Genomic DNA, 26,321 nt, shown 5'->3' with positions numbered 1-26,321 from the left:
TTAATCCAACTCTAGGTGCTCCAGAGGTTGGTGGACCTGAGCGGAGGCTGGGACGCCCTGGTGGGCCCCGGGCCCTGGAAGGCAGGTCCCGGTGGCTGGTGGCCCAGAATGAGGCCAGCTCCCAGCATGCCCTGCAGCCGGACACCAGCCCCTCGGCCTGCAGCAGTGGTGATAATAACCCAGTCATTCTTCAGGCATCCAGCAAGGAGCCTGGGAGTGGGACCATGCAGAGCAGCCCCTCCCCTGCTCACCCTCAGCTCCCAATCCTACAGACACAGGTTTGAAAATGGGGAGGGTTCCTTCGCTTATTCTCTGTGGACTAATGTTTTTGAGACAGAAGTGGTGTTGCAGGTCTTATTACCTACCTGAGTAGTTGAGTTTGGACTGTCTTTAGTTTTCAGAGAGATTGGGCTGTAACATGTCAAGCCTGTTAGTTAATTCTTTCTTCTTCTTTTTTTTTAATTTGTTTTTTCAAGACAGAGTTTCTCTATGTACTGTCCTGGAACTCGATCTGTAGGCCATGCTAGCCTTGAACTTGGATCCATTTGTCTTGCCTCCCAAGTGCTGGGATTAAAGGCATGTGCCATCATGCCTGGCTTTAGATACTTACTTTCTACTTCACATAATGCTGATTTCCAAGAGTAGAGATCTTGAGGGTATGGTGGTACATGCCTTTAAACTTAGCACTCAGAGGCAGAGACAGGCAGATCTCTATGAGATGAAGGCCAGTCTGGTCTACTTAGTGAGTCCCAGGCCAGTTAAAGAGTACATGCGTAGTGAGACCTTGTCTTTAAAGAAGGGAAAAAAAGACGCAGTTCTTTCTTACCTTAAAGTGGTTGAATTAGGCTAGGCTGGAAATGGAGACTAGGCAAAATGCTTCTAAGACTGTAGGCTTTGAGAATAGTTTACCTTCATTTGGAACTAGAACAGGATAAGCCTTAAGTGAGGCATTATTTCTTTCCTCGTATTGTGGGAATGTGGAGTAGGGGGAAAAGTGTGTTTTTTAAATTAATTAGATCTACATTTGCATTTAATAGGCTTTTCCCCCTTTTAATAAGACAGGGCTTCTTGTGGAGCTGGGGTTTAGCTTAGTTGGTACAATACTTGTCATGCACAAGGCTCAGGGTTGGGCCCTGGGTTGATTCCCAGTACTGTATATACAGTTGTATGGTGGCGCATACTTGTAATCCCAGCACTTTGAAAGGTAAAAGTAGGATGATAAGAAGTTTGAGGTCATTCTTAGCTACTACATAGGGAGTTCCAGGTTCACCTGAGGTATATGGTAACCCTATCTAAAAAGGAAGGAGAGGGAGTTGGGAGTTTCCTTATGTACCCCAGCCTCCTGAGTCCTAGGGTTGTAAACCTGTACCACCATAGATAGCTTAGTTGATAGTTCGTTCATTTGCTGTACTGACCTTTGAACTTAGGGCCTTGTACATGCTAAGGCAAACTCTTTACTATTGAGCCATAGCCCTTTGGGCTTTAAGTATGTTTCTGAGAGTTGAGTGCAGAGCTTTGCACAGTCCTGGTAGTCATTGTGCCAGTGGATTTGATACTTAGAAATTTTTTTAGCTTCTGAGAAATTTTGATATGTAGTCTTTTACCATTTAGCTGGGGTAGGAATTTGAGGCACTCTTAGACTTCTGTTTTATAGTGAATTTCATGAGTGAGTTCATTTGCCATATTTCAGTGGGACTTATTTTTCCAAGATCGGATTTCTCTGTGTATCCCTGGCTGTCCTGGAACTTGCTGTGTAGACCAGGCTGACCTTGAACTCAGAGATCTGCCTGCCTCTGCCTCCCAAGTTCTGGGATTAAGGGTGTGTGACCCCACTGCCTGGCTGGGACATTGTTTTCAATTATTGCTTTTATACTCAATACTTTGTAATGTGTGGGTTCCATCCCCTGCATCTTCAGTGAAGGGAGTTGGGGGCCTTTTTTTTCCCTATTATTTGAAGTTAATTCAAATTTATTACATAGGTGAATCTGTTGTACTTATGAGTAAAATCAAGGTTCCCTAGGTGTGGTGGTGCACGTCTTTAATCCCAGCACTTGGGAGGCAGAGGCAGGCGGATCTCTGTGAGTTCAAGGCCAGCCTGGTCTACAGAGTGAGTTCTAGGACAGCCAGGGCTACACAGAGAAATCCTGTCGGGGGAAAAAAAAATTTAAGGTTCTAAAAGGACCATTAAATTTGAAATCATAGCGTGCTTTTGTACACATCACTCATGAGGTAGAAACAGACCTATCTCTATCAGTCTATGTAGTGAGACTGTCTCAAGGAAAAAAGAACAAAAGAAATCATGCATTGCAGTTGTCTTAGAAAACAAGTTTTTGTTTTTGAGAGCTATACTTCTAGCCCTGTAGTGGCAATCTTGAATTTAGGCAGTTGTGTATATCAGCATGTATGTCTTACATGTCAGATTATCTATTAGAAATTTGGCTCTACCATTTTAATTACTTTGCTTAAAGAAAAACTTCATTTCCAAGCCTCATGTGGTGGCACTAGCCTATTAATCCAGCACATGGGAGGTGGATTGTAAATCCCAGGCCAGACTGTGCTACATAGTGAGACCTTGTCTTCAACTCTAACAACTTCCCTCCATCCCTCCCCAGAAGAAAACAAACCCACAAAGTGTTTGTGTTGATAAAAATGAGAGTGGTACCTTACTCTACAGGGTTTTTTAGTTTGGTTTTGTTTTTGTTTGTTTTATTTTTTTATAAAATGGAATAGAAAAATGTACTTAAAACATTTAGCACAATGCTTAGCATCCTTTTTATTCGTCATTTTCCCCTTTTCTAGATGGTGTCGGACGGCATGACAGGGAGCAATCCTGTATCCCCTGCCTCATCTAGTTCTCCAGCTTCTAGTGGGGCAGGTGGTATCTCCCCGCAACATACAGCCCAAGACTCCTCTCTGGATGGACCTCCAGGCCCGCCAGATGGTACCACGGTTCCTCTGGAGGGGTTCAGCTTATCCCAGGCTGCTGACCTGGTCAACAAGGGCCCAAAGTGGGAGAAGAGCCATGCAGAAATTGCAGAGCAAGCTAAACATGTATGTATTGGGAAGGCCCATGAAGATTCATGGGAGTTGTCTGTCTTAACTCTACTATCCCATGGGTATTTTATGTGTCTTTGTTTTTAGCCATGGGTTTAGGGTGTGGATTCCTTCTTTGTCTTGAGTATAATGCTTGAAGTAAACCAACCCCTCTCCCCCTCCTTCACTTTCTTTGAGGGATGGAGAAGTGGTTCTGTAGTATAAAGCATTGGCTAGTCTTTAAGAGGTTCCATTCCCAGTACCCACATAGTAGCTTACAATTATAACTCCAGTTCCAGGGGATCCAGTTCCCTCTTGCCTCCAATGTGCACCAGGCAATCAAGTGGTGTCTAAACATTGCAGGCAAAACACCCATACACAAAAGAAAGAAAGTGACCAACCTTCCTTCTTTCTTTCCGTCTAAACTGAGGTCCCATATATGCTAGGCAAGTATTCACTTTTTTAAAAAATGCTAATTTGGCCGGGCGGTGGTGGCGCACACCTTTAATCCCAGCACTCGGGAGGCAGAGCCAGGCGGATCTCTGAGTTCGAGGCCAGCCTGGGCTACCAAGTGAGTTCCAGGAAAGGCGCAAAGCTACACAGAGAAACCCTGTCTCGAAAAAACAAAAAAAACAAAACAAACAAAAAAAAATGCTAATTTGTTTTATTTTTTGTGTGAATATCTTGCCTACATGTATGTATATACCACATCCATGCCTGGTCCTCCTGGTGTTCAGAAGAGGACATCAGATCCCCAGGAACTGGGAGTTATGAGCCATTGTGGTAGTATCAAACTCAGGTCTTCTGCAAGAACAAGTGCTCTTAACCAGCTGTAGGCAAGTGTTGTTATCACTGAATTATAGCACAGTTTTTATTTTTATTTTCCAGAATAGAGGTGTATGTTAAGTTTACTCAAACTGTTTTCTCTTAACACTGCTCTGGGGATTGAACTCAAGCCTTTGTGCATATACTAGGCAAATTCTCTATCACCAAGCTATACCCTGAGTACTGTTGGCAGACTTAAATTAAAGGAAGAATTAGCCGGGCGGTGGTGGCGCACGCCTTTAATCCCAGCACTCGGGAGGCAGAGCCAGGCGGATCTCTGTGAGTTCGAGGCCAGTCTGGGCTACCAAGTGAGTTCCAGGAAAGGCGCAAAGCTACACAGAGAAACCCTGTCTCAAAAAAACCAAAAAAAAAAAAAAAAAAAGGAAGAATTAGGCAGGTGTGGTGGCTCTCACCAACACTAGGAGATGGAGAAAGGAAGACCATGAGTTCAAGGCCAGCGTAACTATATGCAATGGTGTCTTTAAAAAGAAAAGTAAATAATTATTGAAAAAAAAATGAGGCTGGGTGGCGGTAGCACAGACCTTGAATCCCAGCACTCAGGAGGCAGAGGCAGGTGGATCTCTGTGAGTTTGAGGCCACCCTGGTCTACAGAATAAGTTCCAAGACAGCCAGGGATACACAGAGAAATCCTGTTTTGAAATACCAAGACAATAAATTTAAAAAGAAAAATTTTTTTTTTAAAGTAGATGAGGTAGCTCACACCTGTATGCCCAGCACTCTGGGATGATGATACAGGATTGGAAAGTTTGAGCCAACATAGGCTACAGAGTGAGATAGATGCTATCTTAAAGCAAAAAGACAAAAAATAAAAACAATACAATAACAGAAAACCTTCCACTAGTGCTAGGCGGTGGTGGTGCAACGCCTTTAATCCCAGCACTCAGGAGGCAGAGACAGGCGGATCTCTGTGAGTTCCAGGACAGGCTCCAAAGCTATGCAAAATAAAAAGCTACGAAAGAAAAAAAAAAAAAAAACCTTCGACTAATCTAAATAAAGAAGGAATTAGACACTGAAGTACTTTGTAAACTGTGATGATTTTAAAATTTATTGTTTTCCCATTTATATTCAGTCTGTAGCCTATGAAATTTGCTGTAAATGCATGCAGTTCCATCTGGGAGCTCAATAGAACTGTATATTCTTCATATTCCCTTCCTGCCTACCCATTTGAACTTTAGGTTTGGTGCCCATTAACCTTTTTATTTTTACTTGTTTTTGGTTTTGTTTTGTTTTTTGAGACAGCGTTTCTCTGTGTATCTGGCTGTCCTGGAACTCAACTGTAGACCACGCTGGCCTCGAACTCACAGAGATCCACCTGGCTTCTTGCCTCTGTTGCTTTTTCTTTCTTTCTTTGTTTCTTTCTTTATTTTATTTTTATTTTATGTGCATTAGTGTTTTGCCATGGGTGTCAGGCCCCTGGAACTAGAGTTACAGACAGTTGTGAGCTGCCATGCGGGTGCTGGGAATTGAACCCAGGTCCTCTGTAAGAGCAGGCAATGCTCTTTAACTACTGAGCCATCTCTCCAGCCCAGCCTGTTTCTTGAGTGCTGGGACTGAAGGCATATGCCACCACTGCCCAGCCTAGATCTTCCAATTACTATTTTCTGTATTCACTCAGTGTATGGTGTGTGGGGGCTCGCATGCTGTGTCGTCACACATATGTTGATCAGGAACAACTTTGTAGAGTTAGTTTTCTGCCTTTGCATGGGCTCTGGCGATAGAACTAAGGTCACCAGATTTGGGCAGTGATTCCTGTAATGATCTCAGTTCGTCCTGCGCGCGCACACAGTTTTTACTTTCCTAGTCTGGCTTCCCTTTGTAACTAAGGATGACTTTGAACTCCTAATCTTTTCTGTCTGCCTCTTTCCCACCTTCCTTTCTTCCTTTTTTTTTTTTTTGTTGGTTTGTTTTATTTTGTTTGATTCTTTTTTTGTTTTTTGTTCTATTTTGTTTTTGAGACAGGGTTTCTCTGTAGACCCTGCTGGCCTTGAACTCACAGAAATCCACCTGCCTCTACCTCCCTGATTGCTGGGATTAAAGGCATACATTACCATCTGTGGTGGTATTGTGTTCCCCAAAATACTGTGCACCCTGATAAACTTATCTGGGGTCAGAGAACAGAACAAGCCACAGCCACCTCACCTTGCCAGTTCCTCAGCTGATCCTGTTTCCTCAGACTGGAAGCCTCTGAGTACTCATCCAAATGGATCTCAGCTGTACTGCTGCTCTAAAGCCTAAAAGTTTAACCTGCCTACTTCCTGGTTTTCACGCCTTATATACCTTTCTGCTTTCTGCCCTCACTTCCTGAGATTAAAGGCTCACTTCTTGGGATTAAAGGCATGAGTCACCATGCCTGCCTGTTTCCAGTGTAGCTTTAAACTCACAGAGATCCGCATGGATCTATGCCTCACAAGTGGTAAGGTTAAAGGCGTGTGCGCCACCATTTTCTGGGCTCTATATCTAGTGGCTGTTCTATTCTCTGACTCCAGATAAGTTTATTAGGGTCACACAATATTTTGGGGAACACAATACCACCACAACCATCCACTAGCTTGATACAGGATCTTAACTTTAGTTTAGGCTGCCCTAAATCTAGAACATATAAGTATGTAACTCCCTCTGGCTCATCCATCTCAGCACCCAGAGTGCTAGGATTACAGCTGTTAACACACACCTGGCTTATTCTAAATTTTTTTAAAGCTACTTGTTAAAGAAAAAATTCAAATGATTTAATGTTCTTAATCAGAAATTTAATGAATTATAGAAACTTTTAGTAAAAATGGGAATTTTTTGTTATTGGCAACCACTATTAATCTGATTATGTATATCTTCAGTGTTTTTCCCATAGAATAAATTTTTATAAAATTATGTGTGACAAGTACCCCATCTGCTATTTGTCATGTTATCCCTCCATGCTAGTGATTAAATAGAGAGCTTTATATCTGCTGGGTATAAGCTATAGCTCTCTTTCCCCAAAATAATGTTTTTTAAAAGAAACACAGCTGGGCAGTGATGGCCTATGGCTTTAATTCCAGCACTCGGGAGGCAGAGGCAGGTGGATCTCTGACTTCGAGGCCAGCCTGGTCTACAGAGTGAGTTCTAAGACAGTCAAGGCTACACAGATAAATGCTATCTTATAAAACAGTAACCAAACCAAACAAACACAGTTATATAAATTGAACTGAAATCATATTTCTAAGAAATAGATTTCTACGGTGATAAAGAACCTCTTTAGAGTTTAGAAGGAAGTAGGCACTCCCTGTGAAACTCCCTTTGGAAATGTTTTCCCAAGTCTCACCTTTTTCAGGATTTTCAGAGAAAGAGCATGAAATTATGGCTTGAGTTTTTATAACTATTTCGTTTGTGTTATGTGTATAGGTGTGTGTGTGTACACATTTGCATGTGGAAATAAGATGTCAACATTTAATTGCTGCTTGTTTTTGTTTTTGTTTTTATTTTTATTTTTTTGAAACAGGGTCTCACTCACTGTGTAGCCCTGATTAGTTTGGAAGTTGCTGTGTAGAACAGTTCAGCCTGGAACTCAAAGAGATCTGCCTGCCTCTGCCTTTGGAAATCTGGGATTAAAGGCATGTGCCAACATGCTCAGTTCTCTCGATCTATTTTTGATTCTCAGTTCTTTCCTAGCTGTATGACCTCAGGAAACTCATTTGATTTCCCAGGTATTCCCGCACCACCTGCCAACAGAATCTATTACCTTGTAGAATTGGTAGGAGCATAAAACACAGAGTTCATTCAGGGGCCAGGAATTCAGCCATGGCAGTGAGATGGCTTGCATGTCCAGGAACTCTTAATCAATGTCATTACCCCTCATTAGGAAGCTGAAATTGAAACTCGAATTGCTGAACTTCGAAAGGAGGGATTCTGGTCATTGAAAAGGCTACCTAAAGTGCCAGAGCCTCCCCGCCCTAAAGGCCATTGGGACTATCTATGTGAAGAGATGCAGTGGCTCTCTGCTGACTTTGCTCAGGAGCGCCGATGGAAACGAGGTGTGGCCCGGAAGGTATGTCCTGTTTGTTCTACTGTTCATATATTTTTCAGGTGTGCTTTTGAAACTTTAATGGTTAGCCAAGTGGTAGTGGCAGCTCACACTTCTAATCTCATTACTAGAGACACAGAGGCAGGGAATCTGTAAGTTTGAGGCCAGCCTGGTCTACAGAACAAGTTTCAGGACTCCCCCGGCTACACAGAGAAACCCTGTCTTGAACACCCCCCCCCCACACACACACACACCCAAAAAAGGAAAAAGAAACTTTAATGGGTGAATTATGTGGAAGGTGGAAGGGAAGCAGATGAAATTATAAACCCCTTTTTAGTGCTTCAAGCTGTAGTCACATCAGGGTTTTCTTGCCCTTCATTGTCTTTGTCTTTGATTGGGTGGATAAGGAGATGGACCTTGAGTGATTTTATACTGTATTTCTATAGGTAGTACGTATGGTAATCCGCCACCATGAAGAGCAGCGACAAAAAGAGGAGCGAGCTCGGAGAGAAGAACAGGCCAAGCTGCGCCGAATTGCTTCTACCATGGCCAAGGATGTCAGGCAGTTCTGGAGCAATGTGGAGAAGGTGAGCAATGAGATTAGACAAAAGATGGTCTTGGGCTAGGTTAGAGGAACGGGTGTTGATAGGGCTGACCAAAGTTTACTGAGGAACTGAACACTGCAATTCCAACTCTTTATGACATTTCTTCATATATTGGACCTTTCCATCACTGAATGTCACAAGGAGGAAGGAATTCTTGGCTTCCTTTTCCTACCTACTCAGTTAAAACTTTGGGAGTAGCGTCCATTGATCTGTTTTTTTTTTTTTTTTTTTATTAAAGATTTATTTATTATGTATACAGTATTCTGCCTACACACCAGAAGAGGGCACCAGATCAAATTACAGATGGTTGTGAGCCACCATGTGGTTGCTGGGAATTGAACTCAGGACCTCGGGAAGAGCTACCAGTGCTTTTAACCTCTGAGCCATCTCTCCAGCCCCCCATTGATCTGTTTTATAGTGGCAAAATATGTGTTGTACCTTTGGGATGAGTAGGACTCCTTGACTCCTAGACCATCTAGTCTTTGTAGGGTGTGTAGTATATTTTTTCTAAAACATGTTTGTTGTTTACCTGCTTATGCCATTAAAGTTTCTTCTGCTTATATGTTAGGTTGTAATTATCTCTGAAGCCCTCTTTTCCCTTTTTGTGTTCGTGTGATTGGTTCTAGAATTTCTTGTGGGCATCTGATCTGGAGATGCTCAAGTCCAGTATATAAAATGCATATGACATATGGACAGATACAAATATTTCTAGATCATTTGTGATGCATACTGTGTAAAATTACTACATAAATAGTTGTCATACTATATTGTTTGAGATAGGGTATTTCTGCATTTCACAGGTTGGTTTTCTTTTTCTTCCAGTTTTGAGACAGGGTGTCATGTAACTCGTGTTGGCCTCAAATTTGCTATGTAGCTAAGGATAACCTTGAACTCCTGATCCTCTCACCTTCTAAGTACCCTTTTTTGTTGTGTTTTGGTTTTTCAAGACAAGGTTTCTCTGTGTACCTTTGGAGCCTGTCCTGAAACTCACCCTGTAGACCACGCTGGCCTTGAACTCACAGAGATCCTCCTGTCTCTGTCTCCCGAGTGCTGGGATTAAAAGTGTGTACTACCACGCCTAGCTTTGTTGTCTATTTTTTAAATAAGGCTTTCATGTAAAACAGGTTAGCTTCAGACTCACTGTGTATCAGAGGCTGATCCTTTTGCCTCTGTTTCCTTTCAAGTGCTGGATTATAGGAGTATAGTATCTTGGTGGTTAGTCTTGAACTCATCTTTTCTTCAGTTTCCATTCCTGGCTGCAATGTTTGCTTTGTAGTTTTGAGACAGAATTTCCCTATGTAACCTATGATGGTATGGAGCCATCTTCAGTCTCCTGAGTTCTGAGAATGGGCCATCTAATAACATCTAGGCTTGAAATTATTTGGGGCCAAACAATGTTTTATTAGCATTTGTTTATTGTGTATTTGGGTTTGGGGGACACACCATGTTACCCGTGGTGAAAGTTAAAGGACAATTTGTGGGAGTGTTTTCTGTTTCTGCCATGTGAGTCCTGAGGATTGAACTCAGGCCATCAGGCTTGGTGTTGAGCCATCTTGCCTTTGTTTGTTTGAGACAAGGTCTCACTCACTGTAGTTCAGACTGGCCTGGAACTCCTGTAGCTCAAGCTGATTTGAATTTACAGAAATCCTGGTTCAGCCACTCTGCCTAGACTTTTGTTTGTTTGTTTTGAGACAGAGTCTCACTATCTCTGGCTAGCCGAGAACTCCCTGTGTAGACCAGGCTGACCATGAGATCTACCTCCCTCCCTCTAGAGTGCCGAAGATTAAAGCTGTTTGATACTATGTCTAGAGGTAGAAACTTTTTCTTTAAAGGTTTATTGGTTTTATTTATGTATGTGTGTGTGCCTGTATGAATTTTATGTGCACCACATACATGCAGGTACCCATAAAGGCCAGAGTAAGTTGGATCTCTGGGAAATGGAGTTAGAGGTTATTGTGAACCACCTCATGTAAGTGCTAAGAACGAAACTCAGTCCTCAGGAAGAGCAATAAATGCTCTCAACCTCTGAGCTATCTCTCTAGTCCCAATCTTGAAAAGACCTTTTATAATTTTTCAGTTAAATGTATCTGTATATGAGTATATGATGTGCACATGAGGTTAATGGCCTTTTAGGACAGAGGTGTTGGATTTAGAGCTGAACTAAAAGGCAGCTGTGAACTGCCCGATGTAGGTGCTAAGAATTAAACTGCAGTCTTCTTCAAGAGAAGTAAGGGCTCTTAAGCACTGAGCCATCTCTCCAGTCTCCAGCCCCATTTTTTAAAAATTTAAATTATTTAAATTGCATTTATTCATATGGGTATATGCACATAAGCCACAGCTGATTTGTTGAGGTCAGAGGACAGTCACCTGTGGGAGTTGGTTCTCTCTTTCCCACTCTGTAGGTCCTGGGGGTTGAATTCAGGTTGTCAGGTATGGAAATAAGTACCTTTACCTACTAAGCTATTTTATCAACCTCATGTTTTTACTTTTTGTTGTTGTTTTGGTTTTGGTTTTTTGAGATACTATTTCTGAATAGCCCTGTCTGTTCTGGAACTATGTACACCAGGTTGGCCTCCAACTCACAGAGATCTGCTTGCCTCTGCCTCCTGAGTGCTGGGATTAAAGGTGTGTATCACCTTTTAATTTTATTAACCCAGGGCCTTGTGCTGCTACATTTGTGCCTTGGTCACTGTGTTTTGACTCCAAGCTTTTTTTTTTTTAATTAGTTTATTTATTTTCCAAGACAGAGTTTCTCCATGTATCCCTGGCTATCTTGGAACTCGCTCTCTAGACCAGCCTGGTCTCGAACTCACAGAGATCTGTCTGCTTCTTTCTCCTGAATGCTAGGATTAAAGGCATGTGCCACCACCACCTGGCTTGAATTTTTTTTTTTTTTTTATTTGAGGTTGGTTGACATACTTGACCATTCACTCGTGGTCTTTGTACTGATGTTAGTAGTTAAAGAAGATACCCCACCGCCCACCCAAACTAGGGCTTTGTTCATGTTGGGCACGTGTCTTCCCACTGAGCTCCACTGGTAGCCCCACATACTCTATTTTTATTTATTTGTTAGTTTATTTATGTTTGTTTTTTCAAGACAGGGTTTCTCTGTGTAACTGGCTGTTCTGGAACTCACTCCATAGACCAGGCTGGGCTTGAATTCAAAGATCTGCCTGCCTCTGCTGAGAGTAAATATGTGTGTCATCACTACCCAACCACTTTTTTTTTTATTCTTTTTAACGGCCCAACTTCAAATGGATTTGCTAATCTTCTCCAGCTACTCGATACTAAGTTGACCCTTGTATTTATTCAGTTTCTGTTTTTTTCAGAAGTGTTGTATAAATCACCAGCCTCTTAAGAATTTTTTAGCTTTTCTTTCTGAATGACCAGGCCAAAGCCTGCCATAAAGGTAGTATCCCTAAATAGTTGGCTAAAAGAGTGTATGAAAAAGTGAATATATGCATTAAGGATGCCTTTTGTGGTTATGGTAGGTGGTACAATTCAAACAACAGTCCCGGCTTGAAGAAAAACGTAAGAAAGCCTTGGACCTGCACCTGGACTTCATTGTGGGACAAACTGAGAAGTACTCAGACCTTCTGTCTCAGAGCCTTAACCAGCCGATAGCGTCCAGCAAAGCTGGCTCTTCCCCTTGTCTCGGTTCTTCCTCAGCAGCATCCAGTCCTCCACCCCCTGTTTCTCGGCTGGATGATGAAGGTGTGTGTGCTCTTTGGTCCTGTTGCTTTTCCCAAGTGCCCTTTCCAGAGCTGAAAAACCCACCCTGTGGCTTGCAGGGCCCGTGGACTTTGTGACCTTGTTCTCCTGCTATAGATGGGGACTTCCAACCCCAAGAGGAAGAAGAGGATGATGAGGAGACCATTGAGGTTGAAGAACAGCAGGAAGGCAATGATGCAGAGACCCAGAGGCGTGAGATTGAACTGCTTCGACATGAGGGAGAACTGCCACTGGAAGAGCTGCTCCGTTCCCTGCCCCCTCAGCTGTTGGGTGGACCTTCCAGCCCCTCTCAAACACCCTCATCTCATGACAGCGATACCAACGATGGGCCTGAAGAAAATGTTGAAGAGGAACCGTCTCAGGATTTGGAGGTATATACAGAAGAGGTACAGAAAGAAAGATTCAGAGGGGAAATAAATGGAGAGTTTCAGCTCTAAAATCCTGGGCTTAGGTTGATCCCTGGTTTTGAGAATTCACATTAAAGACAATTGGGGTTTCATTGCGAGTGAAGATGATGGTTTGGGTCAAGTTGCAGTCTGCTATTGACTTTTTCGAGACAGGGTTTCTCTGTGTTGTTTTGGTGCCTGTCCTAGATCTCGCTCTGTAGACCAGGCTGGCCTCAAATTCACAGAGATCCACCTGGCTCTGCCTCTTGAGTGCTGGGATTAAAGGCGTGAGCCACCACTGCTCGGCAAGGTTTCTAAAATTATAATGGAAGCATTTATTGTACTTTAAATTTGCTAGGGGAGGGCTAGGGAGATAGCTTAGTTGGTAAAGTAATTGAATTCAATCCTTGGTTTCCCATATAAAAAAGGTATGTGCAATGGTATGTTTCAGGAGTCTCAGCATTAAGAGCCAGAGATAGGAGCATTCTTGGGGCTTTCTGGCTAGCTAGTCTAGCCAAATCAGGAAGACACCAGACAATGAATTCTGGTTTCCACAAGCATACACACATATATAAATTGTTAGGTGATGTGAATTCAGGAATTGTGATGATCATCTTAAAAATTTCTTGGAGCTGAATGTAGTGTCACATACCTTTACCTTAGTACTCAGGAGGCAGAGGCAGATAGATCTTGGAGGGCAGCTTGATCTCCATAGTGAATTCCAGAACAATCAGTCAAATAATGTCTTTTGGACCTTTGTACCATTGGTCCTACTGCATGTTAAGGGTCTTTTTAAAATTACTATTTATTGTTATTTTTAAAAACTTGTCATGTGCTTTTTTTATTTGTAATTATGTGTAGATTTGTGTGCCTCTGTGGATATGTGTACATGAGTAGATGCCAGCAGAGGCTAAAGTCTTTGAATCCCCTGGACCTGGAGTTACAGATGGTTATGAGCTGCTTGATAAGGGTGCGAGGCATTGAACTGGGGTCCTCTAGAAGAGTAGCACGTGTTCTAACCAATAAGGCATCATCTTAGCCCTTAATTTACTTACTTTTAAATTTTATTCTCTTTGTTTTTTGAGTCGAGGATTTGCTACATGGTCCTGGCTGGCCTGGCATTCCTGTAGACTAGACTGACCTAAAAAAAAAAAAAATGACTGAAATTTTGTCTTTGTGGGTATACATGTAGAGGTCAGAGGACAATTTTGTAGTGTTGGTTCTCACCTATGTTTGCATGAGTTCTAGGGATTGAGCTTTGGTTGTCAGGCTTGCTGATGACCACTTAGCCATTTCGATGGTCCCCTTGTTCTTTTCCTTTCTTTTTCTTTTTTGGTTTTGTTTTATTTTTTGAGATGGCCCCACTTTGTATTCCTGGCTGGTTTGGAACTCATTGTATGGTCTAGGCAGGCCTCATTCAAAGAGCTGTGCCTCTGGAGTGCTTGGATTAAGGGCATATGAGCCTCCACATGTGGTCCTGCTTTATTTCGTTCCTAGCACTTTTCACAGGTCCTGCCTAAGTCAGTGGGGTCAGGATTTGGTAGCTGGTGCTGAGAGAAAACCCTTGAAAACATCCTTGCCCTGATACTGTACCAGAGGCAGCTGTTACTCAAGGGAACAGTGATGTTTTTCTGATCTTGAACTCTCTGCCTTTCTTTGTCTTTTTTTCTTTTTCTTTGCTTGTTTGTTTTTGGATTTTTGAGACAGGATTTCTCTGGGTAATAGCCCTGGCTGTCCTGAAACTTGCCTTATAGACCAGGCTGGCCTTGAACTCACAGAGACACCTTGCCTTAGCCTCCCAAGTACTGGAATTAAAGGTGTGTGCCTCCATGACTTTTGTTGTTGTTGTTGTTGTTTGACTCTGGCTGTCCTGGAACTCACTATGTAGTCCAGGCTGGTCTTGAGTTTACAGTTGCTTCTGCCTCCCAATGCTAGGATTAAAGGCTTTTGCCACAACACCCCAACTTCATGCTCAAATGTTAAGTCCTCCCACTTTTTTTTTTACCCTTTCCCATACAGGTAAACCCTCCACCTTCCTCTGTAACACAGTGCAACCAACAACGCTGGCATCCTGATGAAGATGATGAAGAGTTTACTGCTAATGAAGATGAAGGTCAGACCAGTTTTGTCTTTTTTGTTGTTGGTTTTCTTGGGACAGGGTCTATTATGTATCCATGGCTATAGACCAGGCTGGCCTTCAACTCAGATCCACTTGTGTCTGCTTCCAAGTGTTGGGATTAAAGGCATGTGTCACAATGCTCTGCTCTCTTGTAATTAGGTTTATTCTTTGACATTTCCATACATGTATATAATACACTTTGGTTTCTCTCACCTCCCACCCCTGTCAGCCTTCCCTCTTCCCTACAAATTCCTTTCCTACATTTATGTCTTTGTTTTGTTTTTCATTGAGTTTTTAACCAGAACTGTGTGTGTGACCATGGCTTTGGAACTATCCTTCTGGGCTCACCAGTGGAAATGCCATTCTTTTTTTGTAGCAGAGGATGAAGAGGACACCATCGCAGCTGAGGAGCAGTTAGAGGGAGAGGTGGACCATGCCATGGAACTGAGCGAGCTGGCTCGAGAAGGTGATGTTTTCCAGATATTTTACTGAAAACCTCCTTTCTATCTCTACTCTACAGAACATTGGTGGGTAAATAGACGACGTCAGGTATTTTTTATCTTTGTAGCTTCAGCTACTGATCATTATCTATGCTTCTCATGTAACTCAGGTATAACTCAGATTTGTAGATAAAAGGCACTCATAAGTAAAGTGATGTGTGGTTGCCATAGGAGTTTGAACTCATTGGTCTGAGAGTTGAAGGAAAAGGTACTGTAGCAGGATATGAGTACTATTTGTCCAGAGTTTTAAAAGGGTGGTTCAGTGGCTCAGGTGACAGTGATAGGCTCAGCGTTGATGGCTCAGGTGACAGTGATAGGCTCAGCGTTGATGGCTTGGGAGTGATAGGCTCAGCGTTGATGGCTCAGGTGACAGTGATAGGCTCAGCGTTGATGGCTTGGGTGTGGCTTGGTGTCTGGGGAGTGAAGATCCTGCCAACTGAGGCTTGAGCTCAGACTGATAGGAGAGCCTGGACAAGGGCACGCTCTCTGAGAAATCAGTGGGGCCTTTGGAAAGAGAGAGAAGCCTAAAGAGGATTGAAACTCCTGAAAGAAAAGTAAAGACCACCTTGAGGAAACACTGGGATGGTGTGAGCAGGCACCATGAAAAGGAGATTGAGCAGCTGTAGAGTAAGAAGATAAAAAGTCTAAAACCTGAAGATTAAATGTACACAGTCCCCCAGTGAATGGCCTGTACCATTGCCCACTTCTATAGAAACGTTTCTGAGTAATTAATATTTGATTTGTGTGCTACTAACAGATAGTAAGTTACCATCAGTGAAAAAAAAGTTTTGAGTGTTTTTGTTTTTTGTTTGTTTGTTTTGTTTTTACAAGGGTAGGCACTGTCCTTATCAGGAGAATGCCACACTTACTATGGTTGTTACAAGGATTGGTTTTATTAGCTGATGCTAAAGGTAAAATCTGTAGTCTCCCCAAAGATCTGGGCCTAGGAGATGGAGCTTAGATAAAATAAACAAGTACCATTCAAATAACTATTTCCCAATCCTTGTAAAGGAACCAAATGTTTACTTCTCTTTTCCCTATCAGGTGAGCTTTCTATGGAGGAGCTACTGCAGCAATATGCAGGGGCCTATGCCTATGATACCTCTGTTCCAGGCTCTGGGAATAGTGAAGAGGAAGATGAAGTTGAAGCCAACAGTTATGACTGTGAACTAGAGGAAACAAGAGAAGTTGAAGAGGCAGCTCAAGAAGATAGTAGCAATCAGTCAGGTAAGTACGTGGTTCAGAAGATGACTGGGGAGGGTAGGTGTTAGAGGAACAGCTTACTAAGCTTTGGTCTTGTGATTTAGATTCTGCTGAAGAGCAGAGTGAGGATGAGGAAGATGAACAGTCGGAGGAGGAAGAAATGAGTGGGAGTTCACAGTCAGAAGAATCTGAGTCTGATGAGTCTGAGGATGCTCAGTCACAAAGCCAAGCAGATGAAGAACAGGAAGAAGAGGGAGATGATGATGATGATGATGATGATGATGATGATGGTTTTGGGGTGGAATACTTGCTTGCTCGGGATGAGGAAAGGAGTGAGGCAGATGGAGGCAGTGGGCCTCCTACCCCAGGTCCCACCACCACTCTAGGGCCCAAGAAAGAGATTACTGATATTGCTGCGGCAGCTGAGAGTCTCCAGCCCAAGGGTTATACTTTGGCCACTACCCAGGTATCTATAGGTTACAATTCTACTTTCTCATATCTTGACTTTACTGTTTCCTACTAACAAGTACCTCATTTCTACCATGTGTGATAATTTCCTCTGTATTAGGTGAAGACACCTATTCCACTTCTTCTGCGGGGCCAGCTCCGAGAGTACCAACACATTGGCCTTGACTGGCTGGTTACTATGTATGAGAAAAAGCTTAATGGCATTCTTGCAGATGAGATGGGACTGGGGAAGACAATCCAGACCATCTCCTTGCTTGCTCACTTGGCCTGTGAGAAAGGTAGATTCTTCTTGGTGCCTCTTGGCTAATCACTGGTAGGGGATCTTATTTAGTGGTGATTTCGCCTGCAGGAAAGTTTATTACTTGTTCTCTTACTGCTGTCTTGGTAGCCTCATTGAGTCTTGTCAGTAACTATATAAGGAGAACAGCATAGGTGCTGAAGTCTTAAGCAGCATTAGAAGATGCTAATCAGGGTTTTGTTTAAGGAACCAGAGCTGCAAGGTGGGCTGGAGAGATGGCTCAGTGGTTAAGAGCACTGGCTGCTCTTCCAGAGGTCCTGAGTTTATTTCCCAGCAACCACATGGTGGCTCACAACCATTTGTAATGAGATATGGTGCCGTCTTCTGGCCTGCAGGTATACATGCAGACAGAATACTGTATACATAATAAATATCACTGTATACATAATAAATAAATAAATCTTTTTAAAAAAATAGTGCATTAAAAAAATTTTTTTCGAGTACACCCTGACAGTGGTGGCACAGACATAGCCAGTTCCAGGATGGTTGGGGCTACACAGAGCTGCAAGGTTCACATAATCTTACTATATCTTTTGTTTTGCTAAACAGGTAACTGGGGTCCTCATTTAATCATTGTTCCTACCAGTGTGATGTTGAACTGGGAGATGGAATTGAAACGTTGGTGTCCCAGCTTTAAAATCCTCACTTACTATGGAGCTCAGAAAGAGAGGAAGCTCAAGCGGCAGGTTTGATCTTCTATGTCATCACTTCCCTTATTGATGTCCTTCAGTTTTAGATTCTTTCTTCATCTGAATTTCTTTGCCTCATTTTCCTGTTGCTCCATTCTCTTACTGGTACTGTTTCATTTCTTCCAACCTAATTCTTTCCTTGAGTACTTGAACTCGCTTTCCCTTTCCCCTTGTTTTTTTCTGTGTGTTTTCCCTCCTTCATTAATATGCTGCTTTCTCTTCGACCTCTTAGGGCTGGACCAAGCCCAATGCTTTCCATGTGTGTATCACATCTTACAAGCTGGTGCTACAGGATCACCAGGCTTTTCGTCGCAAGAACTGGCGCTATCTCATTCTGGATGAGGCTCAGAACATCAAGAATTTCAAGTCCCAACGGTGGCAGTCACTGCTCAACTTCAACAGGTAAAGATGAATATAGAGATTCATGGGAGAGTTGTCTTGGCATGAAGGGTTGGCTGCCTGGGTTAAGAAGTATATTAAGGGTGGTCAGAAAGTTGGGATTTTCCAGATTGTCCTTATCCTGATTCCTTCTCCCTTTACAGCCAGAGGCGCCTGCTCCTGACAGGAACTCCCTTGCAGAATAGCCTCATGGAGCTGTGGTCCTTGATGCATTTTTTAATGCCACATGTCTTCCAGTCTCATCGAGAGTTCAAGGAATGGTTCTCTAACCCTCTAACTGGCATGATTGAGGGAAGCCAAGAATATAATGAAGGTCTGGTCAAACGCCTTCACAAGGTAGGGCCTGCATTGTTTGTAAAGGTGTTAATAATAGTAAAAGTTAAGGGCAATACCAAGTAAAGCTTTAGAGGGAGAAGTCAGTGCTAGGGTGAACTAAGTTGTCAAGCTGTAATGTTCATAATCATTGCCAAGCTGAGCAGCCTTGCATTAGTCACTCTTTGTTTTCTGTACTTGGGAATGTTTTTTCTTATTTTCTTTGGGTCTTGATAATGTGCTATGATTTCTCTTTATCTGAACAAGTTTACTTTTTAGGTTTTTATTTTGATATGTATAGTGTTTTCCTGCATATGTTATGTTTATCATACACTTTGCCTAGTGTTCAAGGAAGTCAGAAGAGCGTGAATAGTCTGGTAATGAGTTACAGGCAGTTGTGAGCCACCATGTGATGCTGAGACTTAAACGCAGGTTCTCTGTAAGAGCAACCAGTGCTCTTAACCTCTGAGCCATCTCTACCCCATTCTAGACTTACTTAATGTGTTTTGTTGGGGTTTGTTTGTTTTTTTGAGACAAGGTCTCTTTATGTAGCCCTGATTGCCTTAGAACTCCATATGTAGACTAGGTGGGCTGACTTTGAATTCACAGAGCTGCATGTGCCTCTGCCTCCTGAGCACTGAGATTAAAGACATGTGCCACTACACCTTTCGTGGTACTGGAACTTAAATCTAGGGCCTTGCTAAGCACATGTTAGGCAAATATTATATCACTGAACTCTAGCTCATGGCTCTTTCTTTGGGGTGGAGGTTATCTCTGGTTCTTCAAGCTTTTTAACAGTTATATTTCAACATTTTGCAAACTCCCCTCCCCTTCTTTCTTTTTTTTTCTTTTGGTTTTTCAAGACAGGATTTCTCTGCATAGCCCTGGCTGTATTGGAATTCACTCTGTAGATCAGGATGGCCTCTGCTTCCCAAGTGCTGGGATTAAAGGCATGCGCCATCACCTCCAGACAACTTATTCTTATTTTATGTGCATATGTGTGTTTGTACGTATGTGTATGCTCATGGAGGCCAGAAGGCAGTATCAAATGCCCTGGAACTGAAGTTACAGGTAGTTGTAAACCCCATAACGAGGGTTCTGGGAACTGAACTTCAGTCCTCTACGAGAGCAGTATGCACTATTAAACACAGTAATTTCTCCTCCTTTGTTCTGGCTGTTTTATCCTCTCAATTTATGTATTTCACAAGCATACTAATTTCCCAAAGCATTGACAATTGCCTGTGTGATAATAACTTTTCCATTTGTGTTTATAATTGCTTAAGTTTCTAGATGACTTGACTTGCATTCTGTTTTTGACTAGCTGCTTTTATTTATTTTTAAAAAATATTTATTTTATGTATATATGTATGCCTTTATTCCAGAAGAGGGCATGAGATCCCACTATAGATGTTGTGCACCACCATGTGGTTGCTGGGAATTGAACTCAGGACCTCTGGAAGAGCAGCCAGTGCTCCTAACCGCTGAGCCATATCTATAGCCCAACTAGCTGTTTTTTGCTTTTGAGACAAGTCTCAATATTTAGTGATGGCTGGCCTGAAGTTCACAGATGTCTACCTGCTTCTGCCTCCTTAATGCTGGGGTGAAAGTTGGGTGACATCACACCCAGCTGTTTTATTTTTGTTTTTTTTTTCTTTGTTTTGTTTTTCAAACCAAACAAACGTTTTATGACACACCTCTAGTACCAGCACTTCGGAGGCAGAGGTGGTGGATCTCTGTGAGTTTGAGGACAGTCTGGTGTAAATAGTAAGTTCCAAGGTAACCAGGCCTGTATAGAGAAACCCTGTCTCAAAACAACAAAAATAGATTTAAGAAAAATTGCTTGGCATAGTAGCACATGTTTTAAATCCCAGCACTCAGGAGGCAGAGGGAGATAGATCTCTGTGAGTTCAAGGCCAGCCTGGTCGACATAATAGTGAGTTCCAGGACAGCCAGAGCTACATAGTAAGACCCTGTCTCCAAAAAAAAAGAAAGAAAAGAAAGAAGGAGAAAAAGAAAAGAAAAAAACAAAAGAATAATGGGGTGCTAGAGAGATGTTTCAGTTATTAAGAGCACAGGCGACTCTTTGATGGGACTCAGGTTCTATTCCCTGCACTCATATGATGGTTCACAATCACCTGTAACTCGGGTCCCAGGGTATCTGGGATCTGGGATCTGTGGGCACCAGGCATACATGTACCCATTATGTGCAGCCAAAGCACCCATGCACACATAAAATGATGACTTTTTTTAAAGCTGGGGTTTTTTTTGGGCATGTGTGTATGAGAGAGAGAGAGAGAGAGAGAGAGAGAGAGAGAGAGAGAGAGAGAGAGAGAGAGAGAGAGAGAGAGAATGAATATGATCTTACTCAGGTATGAGCAGGAGCCTTCAGAGGCCAGAATGCAGAATGTTTGGAACCTCCTGGCACATGTCGATGGCTGTGAGCCACTCAATGTGGATGGTCTGAACCTAACTCCAGCAGTACATTTTCTCAACCACTAAGCCATATTTTGCTTGCTTTCCCTCCCTTTTTTCTTTTTGAAACAGTCTCTGTGTATCTCTGGCTGGTCTAGAACTTGTTATATAAAACAGATTGGCCTTGAACGCACAGAGATCCATCAGCCTCTGCTTCCTGAGTGCTGTAATTAAAGGTGTGTGCAACCATTACCCCCATCCCCCTTTTAATGGAAACAGGATCTTGATGTGGAGCCAAAGTAAGGCTTGAACTTAAGGTTACTCAGTCCTGAGTGGGTAGGTAATATATAGGATATTTCTTGATTTTTTTTTTTTTTTTTTTTTTTTTTTTTTTTTGAGACAGTGTTTCTCTGTGTAGCAGCCCTAAGCTGTCCTGGAACTAGCTCTGTAGACCAGGCTGGCCTGGAATTCAGAGATCTTCCTGCCTCTGCCTCCCAAGTGTTAGAATTAAAGGCGTGTGCCATCACACCCAGGTGTATATAGGATCTTTAATTGATAGTTTCTCTTAATTGATAGTTTCTCTTGAGTTCATTCTGTTGTCAGCACATATTTCTGGTATTATCATTCTATCTTCGTCAGTCATACCATCTTTTTACAAAACCAAGTTAGAAACCAGGAAAGTTTTGTTGTTGTTGGTTTGGTTTTTCCAAACAGTTTCTCTGAGTAGCCCTGGATGTCCTGGAACTCAAAAGGTATGCACCACAATACCCTTCAAAACTAGTATTCTTACCTTCATTGATATATTGAAGATTATGTCCTATGAGATTTGTTTTGTTTTTCAAAACAGGGTTTCTCAGTGTAGCCCTAGCCATCCTGGAACTCACTGGCCTTGAACTCACAAAAGATCCTCCTGCCTCTGGCTCCTGAGTGCTTGGATTAAAAGCCAGTGTCGCTGGGCAGTGGTGACGCACGCCTTTAATCCCAGCACTCAGGAGGCAGAGGCAGGCGGATCTCTGTGTGTTCGAGGCCAGCCTGGTCTACAGCGCGAGATCCAGGAAAGGCGCAGGCGGATCTCTGTGTGTTCGAGGCCAGCCTGGTCTACAGCGCGAGATCCAGGAAAGGTGCAAAGCTACACAGAGAAACCCTGTCTCGAAAAACCAAAAAAAAAAAAGCCAGTGTCACTTCTGCCCAGCAATTTTTTTTTTTTTTTTTTTTAAGACAGGGTCTCTACATAGCCCTGGCTGTCCTGTAACTGCATATATACATTAGACTGACTTTGAACTCACAGAGATCAGCCTGCCTTTGCTCTTTCATACCCTGTGATTACAGATACTTACTTGCCTCTAGAATTCTAGACTGTCAAGGCCACTTTTTTCCCCCTAAAGCATTGGCAATTGAGTGGAGGCCCTTAGGCATGTTAAGAGTACTCTCTTTCACTAAGCTGTATATTGCACAGAGCTACAAGTTTTACTCAGTTTCTCTCCTGGATATTTATTTGTTTATTTATATGACTCCTTTGGTAAGGATTTCACTAAGTTGCTCAGAGTGGTCTTGAATTCCTGGGTCCAAATAATTTGCTTGCTTCACTCTTCCAAAGCGCTGGGATTACAGTCACACAGGCTGTCATGCCTGACTTATTTTTGCAATCATGTAACAGATAGTCACTCCTCCAAGTGTAATTTGAGTCCTCTCTCAAAGTTAGTTCACTCTTGTATGTTGTGGTATAATTATCTTTGTGTTTGTCTTCTCTGTAAACAGTAAGTTACATGAAAGGAAGAGTTGTATTTATGTATAATTAGTATCTGACATGCCTGATGACAGTTTGCTGGTGGATTAAACCAGCACTCTGCCTATTCTGGGGCTGGGACCCATCTAGATGGACTTTGGGGAGCTTAGTGCCCACTCTTTGGTTAGCACCCTGCTTATTTGCCTTTAGGTTCTGCGACCTTTTTTGCTTCGCCGAGTTAAAGTGGATGTTGAGAAGCAGATGCCCAAAAAGTATGAGCATGTTATTCGATGCCGGCTTTCCAAGCGCCAACGCTGTCTCTATGATGACTTCATGGCACAGACCACGTAAGGGAGGACTGAGGGTAGACCCTGATACTCTGGGTTAGAATCCAGGTAGCTGTTAGAATGTCCCTTATTTATTTTTCCTTTCTTCCCCAGAACTAAGGAGACACTAGCTACAGGCCATTTCATGAGTGTCATCAACATTTTGATGCAGTTGAGGAAAGTCTGCAATCATCCAAATCTGTTTGACCCTCGACCTGTTACCTCCCCTTTTATCACCCCAGGCATCTGCTTTAGCACCGCCTCTCTGGTGCTAAGGGCCACTGATGTCCACCCACTCCAGGTATGTAGTTTTCCCTACGGTTAGTGCTTTCTTATCCAAACCTCCTTCCTACCTCTTCTTTAGGGTCTGACCTTTTGCATATTTACTATTTCTTTATTTCATCAACTTAGTACTATTTTCCTAGCTTCATTATTTTCTAGTCATGTGACCTTTGGCAAGTTAATTATTAGCCTAAGCTTCCTTGTCCATAAAAGCAGGGATTATAGGCAATGTGCCTGAGAATCAAGTTTAAACTTTTTGAAAATGTCTGGCATATCTCTTATTATTTGATAAATACTATTTTTTCTTATTCCCTCCACCTTTTTGTTGTTGTTGTTGTTGAGACGGGTTTTACTATGTATCCTTGGAACTCACTATATAGAGACATTCTCCTGCCTCTGCCTCCCGAATACTGAGATCAAAAGCATGCACCCAGGCTTGCTCGTTCCCACCTTTTGAAATAGGGTCTCATCTATTCCAGGATAACCTCAAACTCCTAATCTTTCTGCTTCTACCTTTTAAATGCTGGGATTACAGACATGTGCCATGATCCTGAATCCCTTTATTTTGTAATAGTGAAATATAGTCAACAAAATTATCATTTTAACCTATTTTAAGTCTACACTTCAGTAACATCAAGGGCATTTATGTACAGTCATCTCCACCATCCATCTTCAGAATTGCTTTTGTTTTCTGAAGCTGAAACACTATACCTATTGAACAACTCTTCCTTTTCCCCCATCTCCTGACATCTACCATTCTACTCTGTTACTATTCTGAGTACTTGATGAAATAAAGTCATAAAGTACTTGTTTATCCACACTGTAGCGTTTGTAAAAAAAAATCCTCCCCCAGCCCATTTTTAAAGTTAATATACCTTCTTAAAAGGGAATGTTAGGCCTGGAGTATAGCTCAACTGAGAGTATGCTTGCTTAGCATGCACAAAGCATGGAGTTCAATCCCCATCACCATATCAACTGGACACGGTGGTCCATACTTGTGAGGTGTGAAGGTTAGAGGATTAAAAATTCAAATGCATCCTCAACCATATAGATTTAGCATAGCCCTGAAGTACCTGAGACTTTGATACCCTGCTCCCAATACCAATGGGGGTATTTTTATCAGTCAGATCATAGTGACCTAGTTTGTAATCCCAGTGTTTAGTAGCAGTATAAATAACAAGCTTTCCATACAACACCACACCTCCTCCCCCAAATAAGAAGATGTTGATAATAGGCTGTGGTTAACAAGAGAATAGAGAAAAGATCACCACAAAACACTTTGTTAACATGTATTTACATTCTCAAATGTGAACTGGATAGAGGCGAGGGAGAGAAGTAGCTCCTTGGAGATGTTCTTCCTTTACTCTTTGGTTTCTCTGTGTAGCTTTGGTGCCTTTCTTAGAACTCACTCTGTAGCCTAGACTGGCTTCGAACTCACAGAGATCTGCCTGCCTCTGCTTCCTGAGTGCTGGGATTAAAGGTGTGTGCCACCACCTGGCTCCTTTTTTCTTGAAGTGCAAAAGAAGCCTGGAGTCTGAGCTCCAGCAAAGTGATACCGGCTTTCATATTTACAAATAGACTGGGAACTGTGGCAGGCTGTCAGATCACCCATGAGTCCCTAGTTCAGAGTCAGCCACTGAGTGAAGGTAGCAGAGTTACTCCTGGGACTTCCATCAGAATCATGGAGCCATTTTGGATGTAAACCTTAATAATAGCCTTTCATCCCCATCATACATTTAAATAGTGCTCCTTGAGACTGACTCATTAAGAAACCTGGAACTCTGCCTAGTCCTCTTTCACCTTCCCTCTTTTCTCCACTGGGGAAAAAGGCAAAACAAAACCTGGTTTTCCCTTTGTAGCTTAGAGGCTAGGGTTGGCAGTTTCCCAAGATGGGACATTAATGTCTCTTGCAGTGGAATTAAGTGCCCTCTCCCTGCATGGCTAGTAGGTATACAGGATCCCTTTTCCACACTCATTATCTGTCTGTCCTGTTAGGGGAGGGCGACAGAAACTAGAACTGTCGAGGCCCACAGTTTGTCCACTTCACGTCCTCACTTCTCTTCCAGAGTATGTGCTAGCCTTACTTTGACTTTGAAGAATTGGCTCACTGTGGGGGCTAGCAGCCTGGGAGTTTTTATAGGGCTGGCCAGCGGGGTGGAAATCAAGGAATTCCAGGTGAGAGTTTTTGTTGCAGAAGCCAAAGCCAAACCAGGGCTTCAGATGCTCTTCTCAGACAGATTTCTTTTTTTAAGACTAAATAGTAATTTCATTGTGTGGATAATGCTACGTTTTATTTTGTTATCTCTCAGTGGGCATCTGCTTTGCCTTTTGAATGAATAAATTTAGTTTTTAAAATTTGTTTGAGACAGGGTGTTGCTATGTCCAGGTCATCCTTAAACCCAAGATCTTTTCTGCCTCAGCCTCCCGAATGCAGGGGCTACAGGCATGCACTGCCATACCCAGCCCACCTTTCTGCTTTTATGACTAATGCTGCTCTAAATGTATAGATAATCTGTTTGAGTCCCTGCTTCCTATTTTGAATCTGTGCTCAAAAATGAAGTTGTTCTGGGCAGTAGTGGTGCACATCTTTAATCCCAGCACTTGGGAGGCAGAAGTAGGTGGATCTCTGTGAGTTTGAGGCCAACCTGATCTACAAATGGAGTTCCAGGGTAGCCTGGGCTGTTATACAGAGAAACCCTGTCTTGAAAAACCAAAAAAAAAAAAAAGAGAGAGAGAGAGAGAGAGAAAGAGAAAGAAATAATGCCAGTTTTAAAAAAAAAAAAAGTTACTACATCATGTGGTAATTCTATTTCTAATATAGCTGCTGCTATATATTTTACATTTCTTTCAAGTAGTGTTGCAGGGCTTCTGTTCACATCCTTTCCAAAGGATTTTTTAAAGTAATAGCTATGTTAATATGTGAATTATTATTTCACTGTAGTTTTGATTTGCATTTCTCTTATGATTATCTTCAGCATCTTTTCATGTGCT

The 26,321-nt window shown here is 42.4% G+C and overlaps 1 protein-coding gene and 1 non-coding gene across 5 annotated transcripts in view; both read left to right on the top strand.

The window, feature by feature from the left end:
- Srcap (Snf2 related CREBBP activator protein) overlaps positions 1–26,321 on the top strand; it is a 54,743-nt gene that overhangs the window by 2,955 nt on the left and 25,467 nt on the right. For all 4 annotated transcript variants that reach the window (XM_052760716.1, XM_052760712.1, XM_052760715.1 and 1 more), the window contains exons 3-18: positions 16–278; positions 2,800–3,051; positions 7,712–7,897; positions 8,320–8,460; positions 11,970–12,192; positions 12,307–12,581; positions 14,616–14,709; positions 15,092–15,181; positions 16,260–16,442; positions 16,523–16,884; positions 16,987–17,164; positions 17,734–17,870; positions 18,106–18,275; positions 18,416–18,608; positions 22,933–23,069; positions 23,163–23,349. In XM_052760716.1, the coding sequence (XP_052616676.1) occupies positions 225–278; positions 2,800–3,051; positions 7,712–7,897; positions 8,320–8,460; positions 11,970–12,192; positions 12,307–12,581; positions 14,616–14,709; positions 15,092–15,181; positions 16,260–16,442; positions 16,523–16,884; positions 16,987–17,164; positions 17,734–17,870; positions 18,106–18,275; positions 18,416–18,608; positions 22,933–23,069; positions 23,163–23,349 (2,862 nt within the window). In that variant the 5' untranslated portion in view covers positions 16–224. The remainder of the gene's footprint in view (positions 1–15; positions 279–2,799; positions 3,052–7,711; positions 7,898–8,319; positions 8,461–11,969; positions 12,193–12,306; positions 12,582–14,615; positions 14,710–15,091; positions 15,182–16,259; positions 16,443–16,522; positions 16,885–16,986; positions 17,165–17,733; positions 17,871–18,105; positions 18,276–18,415; positions 18,609–22,932; positions 23,070–23,162; positions 23,350–26,321) is intronic.
- Positions 14,090–14,219, top strand: LOC128095840 (small nucleolar RNA SNORA30/SNORA37 family). The gene has a single exon (XR_008213438.1). It is a non-coding gene; the product is annotated as a small nucleolar RNA SNORA30/SNORA37 family (small nucleolar RNA).

Source organism: Peromyscus californicus, unplaced genomic scaffold, assembly GCF_007827085.1.
Source record: "Peromyscus californicus insignis strain IS unplaced genomic scaffold, ASM782708v3 Scaffold_4__1_contigs__length_199733344, whole genome shotgun sequence".
NCBI lineage: Eukaryota > Metazoa > Chordata > Mammalia > Rodentia > Cricetidae > Peromyscus > Peromyscus californicus.
This window is presented reverse-complemented; position numbering and strand designations above follow the sequence as displayed.